This window comes from Herpailurus yagouaroundi, unplaced genomic scaffold (assembly GCF_014898765.1).
Source record: "Herpailurus yagouaroundi ecotype Mexico unplaced genomic scaffold, PumYag 77, whole genome shotgun sequence".
Taxonomy (NCBI): Eukaryota; Metazoa; Chordata; class Mammalia; order Carnivora; family Felidae; genus Herpailurus; species Herpailurus yagouaroundi.
Window position 1 is genome coordinate 72,909,001 of NW_024412388.1, and position 12,584 is coordinate 72,921,584.

The following is a 12,584-nucleotide window of genomic DNA, read 5'->3' on the forward strand; positions in this document are numbered from 1 at the left end:
CCAAAATATGAGAATTCTCCCACTTAAAATCTCCCACGTAGACTATATAGCTCTGAGTAGTAAATGCTGAAAATCTAGAGAAGTGTTGACTTATACATTTCATATTTGTAAAATCAAAAATTCAGCAACTTTGGTGGGAAATTCTTCCCTAATTTATCAAAGAGAATAGTTGGACTTAATACCTGAAACATTCCATTTTATATATTAAAACTCTATGTCTCTCTACATAACACTTTGAAATCGTTCAAAATACTGGTTCCCTGCAGGGAATACACCTTTCCTCCCCAAGTCTCAATTTGCCCCTATCTACTGGGTTCTTTCTTTTGTATTTTTACACTACTGTTGGTATTGTAAAACTCTCCCATGACTTCACCAACCATTGTTTTATTTGTCAAATTTATAAAGGCACTGGTATCTACTAATTACCTCAGTCCTCTCCAGATGCACCTTGAAAGGAGGAGAAAAGCACTGTTCTTGAAGGAAGAAACATCACCTATGTCATTCACTAGCTGTACCTCCTTGAATAACTAGGCGAAACTCCATGAACCTAATCTGTTTCCCTGTGTCTTAAATGCAAATAATACCTACTTCAAACGTTTTCTGTAACAATTTGAGAAAAGTTATTAAGTGTTTAAATTCTTTAAGAATTTGACAAAAGTTATTAAATGTTCCTTCCTCACTGAAGTATGTACTTTATCTTCTACTGTAACTTATTTTCTTAAAGATCACTGTTAACTACTCGCTTCTTGAAACTCACCTATCTGAACCTTGTGCTTTTCTGTTTTTCCTGCTTTTTCCTGTTTTTTTTTTCCTGTTTTCCCCACCAACTATCTCTTTACTTTATAGTGGACACTTCCAAATACTCAAATCTTGGCTGCCTTTTGCTATACTTTCTCCCTCAGAACATGGATTCTTTTTCGTGCGTTAGTGATCACCTCTATGCTAATAATGCTCAACCCACCTCCCTTGTTCTATTTTCCTTTCTCTACTCCACAGTTTTAAGTGTCTACCTCATTATATACACCTTCCTCATTACACATATAATCTCTAAGTTCTCAGTAATCACCTTCCAGATGAAAACATAACAGCTGTTTTTGCCCTTGGCTTCTCAAACACTCAGCGTGATCCTTTTTGAGTTACTCCAGAAATAGGATTAAAGAGGAAAAAACAAGAATATGAAAAAGAAAAGGAAGACCTATATTGTAACAAACTTACAGTTCTACCTGTTGGGCCTATTATACCTTCTTTGCCAAAGGGGCCAGTGTTTCCCTGTTGGGGTAAAAGAACATCAGTCAGTCTCACTGCCGGTATAAAGAAGAAAAATTCTAGAAAATTTCTTGTGCAATGGTAAAACAGTCCATATCTGCATCATTCAAATTTTTATTAAAAATATCATAAAATCAGGAGAAATCATAGTACTTTTGATTTGCAGCATGTGACACAATTCTGTACATTATAGATTCCTATCGGGAGAATTACATCTGTATAATTTCTAACAAACATAAATTAGCCTTATAATTTTCATGTAGTGATATAACTTCAATGATGCCATTTTACATGTGGGTCATTTCATAACAAATGCAATTACTTTACATAAAGAAGACCATATAGAATGATAAACAAAAATTTTGAATAACTTTCTTTACAGATGTTGAAGGAGATGTCTAAGGGACATGCAACATGGAACTGAGAGAAAGTATGGGAACAAAACACAGAGCCTCACAGGTGACCAACCTCAGTTTCTCCATCTGTTACATAAGATTGCATACTTCATAGGGCCATTATTAGAATTAAATGAGAAAAATGATTTTGAAACCGTAAGCTGTTATTGATTATGAAGATCACCTTGAATAAGCCCAATCTGGTGAACTCCTCCCAAACTAAATATGGAACATATCTTTTTTTTTAACTGAAGTATAACTCACATCCAATATTCTATTAGTTTCAGGTGTACATCACAGTGATTCAATGTTTTTATACATTATAAAATGATCCCCACAATAAGTCTAGTTACCACCTGTTACCAGACAGAGGCTACTATAATTACTGACTATATTTCCTATTCTGTATATTACATCCCCATGACTTACTTATTTTATAACTGGAAGTCTGTAACTCTTAATTCCCCTCACCTATTTTGCCTGCCTCCCAACTCCTCCTCTCCTCTGCTAACCAACAGTTTGTTTCCATATGTCTACGTGTCTGTTTCAGCTTTGTTTTGTTGGTTTGTTTTATTTTTTAGATTCCATATATAAATAAGATCATACTGTATTTTCCTTTCTCTGTCTGAATTACTGCTTCTTTATGAATACAAAACACCTGATTTAGTTATTTTCCCTCAAACTCCATGCTCAATTCCACTGGCAGCAAATTTCAGTCTAGAAAGAAGGCTCACACTTAACCTGAACACTTAAATGTAGATATCTAATAGGATTTCTTTGTCCAACTCCTGCTAAGGTGCAGAAAATACTGTCAGTTGAGATCATTATGTCATGGAGTCTATCAATAGATGGACTAGAATGAGCCTAGAATGAGAGAAATTAGCTGGTGCTATAAAAGTAAATCTAATAGAATCACTTTTAAACACAAAGATTGACTTTAAGTGATAATTTGTAAATATGGTACCTAAATCTCAAAGATCCACAATCAAATAAAGAGAGTTGATTTCCTAACCTAATCAAATATAAGCCCTAGACTGGTTTATCACTGAAAAAAAGTCAACAAAGCTTTAACATAATGAACTTGACTGTGATCGAACTCTTTAGAATGATTTGTTAAAAGAATGGAGAGGTATTCATGAACTCTAGAAAACAAAGATCAGAACAGCAAAAAAAAATTGTCTATGTTTATTTAAATGTGTCCGAAAGATGAGGTGTTATGATTTTAATGGTTGGTGCCAGTTAACTACATAAATAATCTTTGAAATGGAGGACAATTAATCCAGATTTCCTACTTCAATTAATTTAATTTATTTCATCATCAAGTATTTATTGATTATTGAGCAAGAACTAGCCACTTAATATCCATTCTATATTCTAATTACACAACTAGCAAGCAACTTTGTAACATATTATTTGGTCATTCAGCTGTGGATTAAAATTTTGGTTCTTCTACTTGCCACCCATGGCCTTGAGCAAATTACCTTTCGGAGACTTCGTTTGCCCACTTGAAAAATGGGGATAATAGCATCTCTTGCAGTGTTTTCATGAGGATTAAATGATCTAAGGGTAACACACTGAGCACTGGTACATAATAGTTTCTTACAAAACATTAACCTATCATGACTTTCGCTTGTATCTATAATGACTTAATAAGAGATAGCTGCATTTATGCATTAGTATTTGTAAGCAGTTATCAGAACTTTACCATTGGTGAACTGATACAATTTCTGGAGCTGCAAAGCAGTATAGGCTCAGACCCTGGCCGACAGAGACCCAGCACTTTGTAAGATTCTGCTTAGAACAGATGCTAGGCAGGAAACCAACTTCTCTTTGAGAAGCAAGAAAGGATTAATTGATTGAGAACTTAATAAAACTAGAATGAATGGGTTTAATTAGTAGAGAACTTAACATACATAAGAACTTCAAAGCAATATTTATTGTAGAGAAGCCTGTCCACATATAACTCACCTGTGGATAATCAAGAATAGGGCTTTATATAAAAGCCCTAACTTTCCACAGTTCTTCAGAAATCATAAAAATAATTAATAAATTTGCACCTGAAGAAATGCTGAGGAGGGTCTTTAAATAACCACGTCCCATGACAACACTGACCTTTGTATTACCGAAAAGAATTTATGCTAAGAGTTGGGGAAAGGGTGCAGGATTTCAAAAATTTGACTTTTCATTTAATATTTTGTGTAAGACCGTGGTTTTCAGCTGTAAGGTTTTTCACGACTCCTTTCTCCTACTTCTGGACCACTCTCCTGCCTCTCTCTGCTCCCTTCACCCTCGCCCTAGCAGCTGCAGTTAGCCTAGGGGGTGCCACTGCTGCAGGCAAACCACAGCTGGATGTTTTATAGCTTGCTTTCTTTTCAGTTTTATACATCATCTCATCAATTAGGAGACTGGTTAGTAGAAACAGAAACAAAACTAAAAAGCAAAAAACACACCAACAAAACCTGCTGATGGCTTATCCATCCCTATTTATATTTGCTATAGTTTGCAATTCCAGGCACCGTCCAGCTAATTGGAATCCTTCGGACCCCAATCTTCGCAACTCTTTAAGCAGTTCCTCATCACTCTCTAGGGATACCCACCCCTGAGCTGGGGAAACATTGGTATTGGGAAATATTTTTCAAAGTGTGGGGTGAGGAGCTCTGGCCATAGGCAAGCCTCCTCCACGTGGCGCATGGGTGTGGTCTCTGGTCTCTGGTTATATTAATGCTGATAACATGAAACCCTTTATTTTTTGTTCGGAGCGTAAGTTAATAAATACATTATCCAGTGTCAACATTAATTCTGATATGTACTGTAAGTAAGAGCTAGGAATATGGTTGTCTATGGGGTCTTTTGCTCAAATTAGTATGTGAACTGAAAAAGGCTGAGAACCCTTGCATGTGATCTAATGGGTTTCTATCTTAAAAGTCATTTTATTAAGTTATTAATTTGGAGTATATCAATTTCAGAGTTCTTAATGCTGATTCCTGCAATCAGCAAAGACACACAATTTCTGGGCAAGTACAATGACTTTATACTTACTCTCTGTCCAACGGGACCTTTAGGACCTGATATTCCAATGATGCCAGCATCTCCCTCAGGACCCTAAAAATATAATAAAAATAAAAAGTCAAAATCTTTAATTCTATATGGACATTTTACAAGTGAAATAATCTTGTAACAATTTATTAAGAGTTGGCTCTGAAAATATGGAATGTAAATGGATAGTTAAAGATGTGCATGCTGAGTGCTTTGGAGGAACTGTACTAAAGTGTGCAATTTACTTTGAAGTACACCAAAGTGAATTGAGAGAGGGAGAGAGGGACAGATAGATACATGATAAAGCAAGTGGAGTAAAAAGCTATGGTAGAATCTAGGTAATAGGTATACGGGTTTTCACCCATTCTCTCAACTTTGCTGTATGTTTGAAAACTTTCACAATAAAATGTTTGGGAAAATGGAATGTGAGGGAGACAAAAGCAAATTATTCAATAAAATTGGTAGGGAAATCTATAGCTACACAAATTTTAAATTAACATATTTAAAATTCAAACATATAACTGTACCAACTGAAATTGTACAGATTAAAATATACAAAAACTCAAGTCAGAGACTAAACACTGGTATTTCAACATCTTTCTGATGAATAGCAGAAAACATGTAAACGTACCCTGGGGCCTGGGAATCCTTGGAAACCTGTCAAACCTTGGACACCATGTTCTCCCTGCAATGTGAATAGATACGATCATCATTATTGTGCAACGGTGGCCTGATCGGGAGAAAAATAACACTTAGTGAATTTCTGAGTTGGCACATACAGGCTGCCCTTTAAGGCCAGGCTCTCCACGTGGTCCTTGATCACCTTGTGCTCCTCCGTGGCCTCTTTTACCTTGAATTCCAGGTTGTCCAGGTAGTCCTTGTTCGCCCTATGGGCAAAAAAAGAAAGGTGATCTTGACTTTAGAATCTACCAACATAATTGAAACCCAAATACAAGTCCATCTTTAGGTATAGTACAGGACACTCAGGAGATCAAATTCTGCATGGTCATTCTTCCTACTGATATTTTCCACATAAGTAATATTTGATTATAATGAACAATACGTGTAGCAGTGGGGAAAGAAAATTCCAAGGATTATGGCCGTAAGTGTGGAAAGAAGAGGGAAGGGGGTACCTAAAAGCTAGAAAGAAGGCAGTGGGGCTAACGAGAGAATGGTGAATGTGCGGTGTGTGTGTGGGTTGTATATTACATATGACGGAATGTGCACTGTATTTGAGTTGGTGTTATTTTGCTGTGTTCTTCTCACCATACAGAGATGATTCAGCTTATACAAGAAACAAAGCAGATTCTCCTGAAGTGTGAACCCTGGTTTTTGTCATGGTTGTCTTTTCAATCCTGTCATTAAGAAATTTCTATTACCTGTTTCTCAAGGTTCCTTTGATATAAATTCCCTTTATCTCCTCTAAAATACCACTTAATGATATACTCAATCGCCATTATTTTATTTGCAAAGGTTAAGTCTTTTCTAAATTTACTTTTATTTTGTTTTTCAAGTGAAAGTTGAAATATCTTTCACACCATGTCTAAAAATAAGAATCAGGTAGAGTTTGCAGATAAGTTAATGAAAAATGAAGCTTGGTAGACTTTGATCAAAGATTCTTTAAGATTAGCAAATTATCTTTCACTGTCTGAAGACAAAGATATAGCTTTGGGACTTGACAAATATGGATCCTTTTTATTGCAGATTCACACATTAAAGAGAGGGATTTTATTCCTTTTCCTAGTTTTAGCATTTGTTCAACTACTTTGAATTTTAGTGGAAAGGGATGAGTCATTTCCAGTTTACCCATATGGATCAGAATATCTGTACATTCTTTAGAAATGGAACTATGAAAAGTTAAGAGGTAATATGATGACGGTGACAACGTCTCAATCCTAGGCTTTTATGAAATCACTTTAGACACTAGACTAATCTCTTTGTTGTCTGGGTCAGTTCTGCACTGAGATAGCTCTGAAACAGGTTTTGTTTGGAAAGCCTATTGACATGTGACAACATTCCATTCAATGCAGGATTTAATTACGATCACTTTGACTCTATGAAATAAGCTCTACTCTTATCCGGTTTATAAATTGGTTGGTTAGGTTCAGACTCAGAGGGATAGAAAGTGTATCTAAGAAAGTATGAATCCAGAAGTAATAAGATTTCTCTTTTTTTCGGAGAAGGTAGATGACAGAGGGGCAAGAAGAAACAGAATGAGTCAAAGGGCATTTTTAAAAAATGTTTATATATTTTTGAGAGACAGAGCATGAGTAGGGGAAGGGCAGACAGAGAGGGAGACACAGAATCCGAAGCGGGCTCCAGGCTCTGAGCTGTCAGCACAGAGCCTGACGTGGGGCTCGAACTCGCAGACTGTGAGATCATGACCTGAGCTGAAAACAGACGCTGAACAGACTGAGCTGCCCAAGTGCCCCAAAGCATTGCCAGTTCTGAGTTAATGAGTTGTTCTGGCAAATTACATGCACTGTGGTTATCACAGGAGATGAGTATGTCAAGGCCATACACTGTTTTTCCTAATGTGTTATTATTGGTCAAATTTTAAAAAAATGATTAATCTTACCATTGTGTGATATAGCCAATGAACTCAGGTACAATAAGCATGTTAGTAGTGCTCCTCATCCATCAGAAGAAAATGTTAAAGTACCTTTGGGCCTGGAACCCCTGGGCTTCCTGGAAGGCCTGATGGCCCCTTGGCTCCTCGAGGACCTGGAGACCCAGCTGGTCCTGTTCTTCCTGGGCTGCCTCTGGTGCCCTAAATAACATAGGTAAGAAATAAAAACTGGGGGTATTTCCTAAAACTTCATCCAGAGGCTCAGTAACTATAGGAGGCGTTGGTGTTCTGAAAGGCTACTGTTGACACACTGCTCAGGTTTGAGAGTTATCCTGGGCTTCTTTCCCAAATAAGTGAAATATTTAAGTCATGTTTTTACCTACCTAAAGTCTCTAATTATAGTTAATATAATGGTCTGAGGTATTTAAAATGAAAATACTGAGGCAGTACAGTCTCTTAGTACCTTCTGACTTAAATAGCCTAGGTGTAAAGTATGTTCATTGTATTCTAACTTTCTGTATTATATTTGGGTGTGCATGACAACTCTAATAACTGATTAATGTTTCCTTAAGAAAAAAATTCTATGGATATTAACCAGACTTACTGTGGTGATCATTTTCTCAATATATACACATATTGAATCATTATGTTGTATACCTAAAACTAATATAAGCTCTATGTCACCCATATCGCAATTAAAATTTAAAAAGTTTAAAAACTTTTTTTTTAGAGTTTCTGAGTGGTTCATTTGTTAGCCCAGCAAGGAAAGTCACTTACTGACATGACTTAAATCATGTACCCAAAGTAAACTTGTTTAAGATTAAGTTAGCCTTTTGGCAAGAACAATGGCCTGAAATGTTGAAGACATTGGAGCAGCATCAATAAGCAATTAAAAAACAAGGTAAATGCTTTGGAATGGTATTCCTTGCCTCTTGATGAACTGACAGATGTTAGCATTACAACTCAGTTGTTTATTTGGGGAGTCAATGCTGTGTTAAAGTGACTAAAGAATTAACGTATATGAACAGTTTGTAATTGACTATAGGTGAGGAAATTTTCAAAGACATTAAAGCACTAAATCAGTACAACCTCAAATGGAATCGGCTAAAATGTGATAAAACTGATAGCAAAGCATTGGACGAAGATTTACTGGACAAATTTACAAAAATTGTGAAAATGTACAGTACTTAAAGCTAGGGATATTCATTTTATTATTCACCATCAGTTACACTGAGGAAAATACTTGAATCTAGCATGTATTGTTGAACAAGTATTGTCAACAGTGAACTCCATTGACTCTTGCAACCTTCATCCATTCTGTGATTTTTTTGTGTGAAAATAGAACCTGAATATCCTCATTTTCCCTATCACAAAGCAATTTGATGGCTTGGCAGGGATAAAGTTTTACTGAGCTATTTTGAGACCAAGACTGAAATTGTTTTGAATGAGAAGAACCACCCTCAACCTCTATTATTGAATAATGAGTGACTTCAGATATTAGATTTTGCTACAGACCCTATAATGTTTATCAATGAATTCAACCTAAAATTACAAGGCAAGGAAATGCCTATTTGTGAAGCATGTACTGTGGTAAAGTCATTTCTTTTCAAGTAATGTCTATGCCCAACATGGGGCTCAAACTCACAATTCAAAGATCAAGAGTCACATGTTCTCACCAGCTGAGTCAGCCAGCCACCCCGTGTGGTAAAGTTATTTTGATGACAACTAATGTTCAAATCACAAGTAATGTGAAGCAACTTTTATATATTTCCTATTGGTGTCAAGAATTAAAACAGTAAGTGAGACCGTCATTTCCACATAAATTTGTAGTGGGTAGATTTTCTGAGCTCAGCTACTGCCAGTAGCATTTTTTAGCACTAGAGGCAAGAAATTTGTGTACTTCAAAATCCATTTAACTGTGCAGCTGAGAAGTTTTCACCTAAAGTCCAATTGGATATGAATAATATGCAATGTAATGACATAATAGAAGGCAAATATCAAGAGAAGATTCTAACAGAATTTTATAAATTCCTTCCAAGCAATGAATAGGCACAGTTAAAATCATATGTTTGTGACTTTGGTAGTACCTATCTGTGTGAAAAGAATTTTCAAAGATGAAGTATGTAAAACATGCAAAATCTCATTATAGGTCAGCATTAACAAATAAAAAGAAAATTTTGATGATATGGAACTGTAATAAGCTAAATGTTATCTCCCTCCCACAAATAATTCCATTTTTTCTCATTACTAGAATTGTATTACCAACAAAAAGTTGTGCCAAATTTTATTTTGAATTGCATGAAGAAAAACTTACTGAAAATCTATTTTATCTTTTGTTGCATAAGTTCTTCAATAAAACCCTTAATTCTGCCTCTTGCCTTGCAAAGCCTAAAATAGTTACCAATATTTACAGAAAACATTTGTTGACCTTTGTTCTAGATGACCACTACTTTCTCAGTTGATTCCTGGGATACTAAATTGGGTTGTGCAATCATTCTTTATGCATTCAGCAAAAAATTGATGATAATATAGAATACCATTTATGTGAAAGGAAGGTACCATGGGAAACCATATGGGGAATACAAATATAAATATGTTTTTGTTTTCAAGGAGCTTAACATTAAGTGAAAAGGATAAAATGTAATTATATAAACAGTTATAATAAATACAGAAATATTTTAAAAATTGCCAGATGAGAAGAGAGATAGAAAGCAAATTCTAGAGAGGTTCTGAATAGGGGAAATTACTTTTGGCGCTGATCAAAACAGGAATTACTGATAAAGTAGAGTAGAACTGGATCATAAGATAAAGATATTGCCCTTAAAGTTACAAATGTAATAGGAAAGATGATTTGCTAAAGAGAGTATTCCTGTAGAAGGCCTGGTTGGGAGAATAGGATTTAAAGATAAAGCCAATTTTGAATATAATACTAAAGTATTTTTCCTTTTTTCTCCAAGTTATTTCCTCCAAATTATATCATCACATATCTTTTTATTTTCTTACTTACAGTGAATAATTCAACATAGTTAAAGAATTACCTTTTCTATGTAGATTTTCTTCATGACCACAAAACTCACTATAGTAATGAATGTAAATGTATTCTATATCACTACGTGCCATGTACTATGCTGGACACATAGAGAGAGATGCCTACAGAGTATAGGTTCATATTCCTAGGTTGACCTTTAAACTTTTTTTGTCCCAATCTACATTAGCCATTTTCTCTCTCGTCATTTCTCTGCAGTAGTGGTTCTTGATATTTGTAAGGAACCGTTATGAAGACAAAATAGGGGAAGAGAGAGAGAAGGAGAGAAGGGGAGTAAGTGAGAAAAGAGAGGGAGAGAGGGGAGGTAGAGACAAAGAGACAGGAAGAGAGATGGGGAGAGAGAGGAAGGTGGGGCAGAGAGAACATGCGCGCGCGCGCGCACACACACACACACACACACACACACAGAGAGAGAGAGAGAGAGAGAGAGAGAGAGAGAGAGAGATCCACATTGTGAACTTAAGTTTCAGGTGGTTATATGGTTCTTACATATTGCTTGCATCTTAACCTAAATGCACTTATCTCTATTTCCTTCCCCTTGTCACATGAATTTGAGGACCCTGGATGTATGTACTCTATCGTATTTCTTTCCCCCTGCCACACAAATCCTGGATTCAGGACTTGGTGTCATTTAAAAAATTTTTTTTAAATCTTTATTTATTTTTGAGAGAGAGACAGCTGAGCAGGGGAAGAACAAAGACAGGGAGACACAGAATCCGAAGCAGGCCCCAGGCTCTGAGCTGTCAGCACAGAGCCTGATGTGGGGCTCAAACTCACAAACTGTGAGATTATGACCTGAGCTGAAGTAGGACGCTCAACTAACTGAGCCACCCAGGTGCCCCGGGAACTTGATGCCATTTTAGAACTCATTAATGCAAATGAAAGCAAATCCAGTCAGTCACCTGAGACCTTGAGATAAAATTTCAAAATGTTTAGTGAAGATGTAGGTGTCATACCAATGGCCAGGTGTCTAATAGAAATAAGACTTTATAGAAAAGGCAAGTCTCAAAAACAAATTTTGATGAATAGTGCCCTCTCCACGAAAAACAAAAAAAGGTGAAAAATGTAAAGAAACCAATGGCCTGCAGAGAAAGCAGATTCTAAAAGGTCATATAAAAGATGGAAGGAAGGGTATGTAAGCAAGGAAAAAAAAATCATACAGACTTAGGTTAATATATAGACTTAGGTCCAGTGTTAAACTAGGTGAAATGTAAGGATTTTTTTTTTTAAAGTGGATTGTCTTGCAAAGCTGTGAATAGCCTATCCTTGGATGTATTATAGAACTAATAGATGCCACAGGGAGAGGATATAATATGACAGATTACCCTAGACAATTTGAGGATACCTCAACGTTCCAAAATTCTGAAACATTAGCACTTCACTTGTAATTTTAGGCAATTTTTAAGACCTTTATTTGCTAACAGTAAAAAAAAAAAAAATGTATCTTTTGGGTAACGCATGGACAATGGACATTCAGACACTGCTGAACGCTCCTGAAGTCAATAGGTCTTTTTAGCTGAGAATAAAAAGGACCCTAGAACTAGTCCGTAGGGTTAACTGAAAACTAAAAACTTTACTTGCAGTGCTATCACGTATTTAGCACAGCACAATGACTATGTTCCAAGTCATTTACTGTTCATGTTGGTTTCTTAGAGAGAAATTTGAGGATAGTAGCAGAGTGTTCTGTACAAAGTTCCAAACAATGTTTCATACAAGTAGAGAACAAATATTTCTTATTATGAACACAAAGATGGATGAGTAATTTTGCTTTCAAGAGAAACAGATGCTTATGCCTAGGCATTCTTTCCAATGTCTTACAAATGATTTGTCTAACACCAATAAGCAAAGAGTAAGTCATTCTGAGTGAATTTTAAAATGTAAACAAAACCACAATTAATTTGTTCACAGATGATGAAACCAATAAACTCTGGAGGAAGTGTCAGTTTTGATTGGACTGAAACCAATGACTGCTTAATCCTTGATATTCTAAAGAAACAAGTACTTGGGTCAGTAATCAACAACAATAACATCAGCCACAAGAGTTACTTCTTATTGTCATCTATGTATCAGAAACTGTCATGGTAATATGGTTGTATTGTTTTATTTAATCGATGTCAGTTAAGAAAAGAAGAGGGATCCCGTGTCTTTTACTTTGACTTCCCTGTGGGGAAAGGAAAGAGTAGTTTACGTATAAATTTGCCTTCAATCTGGAATTGAATGGAAAATTCTGGAAAGGAAAATGGAGTTATCTGCACACATTAGAAGGACAGAG

At 35.8% G+C, this 12,584-nt stretch overlaps 1 protein-coding gene across 5 annotated transcripts in view; it reads right to left on the reverse strand.

Annotated features, from left to right (window-relative positions):
• Positions 1 to 12,584, reverse strand: part of COL24A1 (collagen type XXIV alpha 1 chain) — a 405,325-nt gene that overhangs the window by 43,084 nt on the left and 349,657 nt on the right. For all 5 annotated transcript variants that reach the window (XM_040470847.1, XM_040470844.1, XM_040470848.1 and 2 more), the window contains 5 exons: positions 7,360 to 7,467; positions 5,477 to 5,584; positions 5,329 to 5,382; positions 4,701 to 4,763; positions 1,216 to 1,269 (listed from right to left, as the gene is read on the reverse strand). In XM_040470847.1, coding sequence (XP_040326781.1) covers positions 1,216 to 1,269; positions 4,701 to 4,763; positions 5,329 to 5,382; positions 5,477 to 5,584; positions 7,360 to 7,467 — 387 coding nt within the window. The remainder of the gene's footprint in view (positions 1 to 1,215; positions 1,270 to 4,700; positions 4,764 to 5,328; positions 5,383 to 5,476; positions 5,585 to 7,359; positions 7,468 to 12,584) is intronic.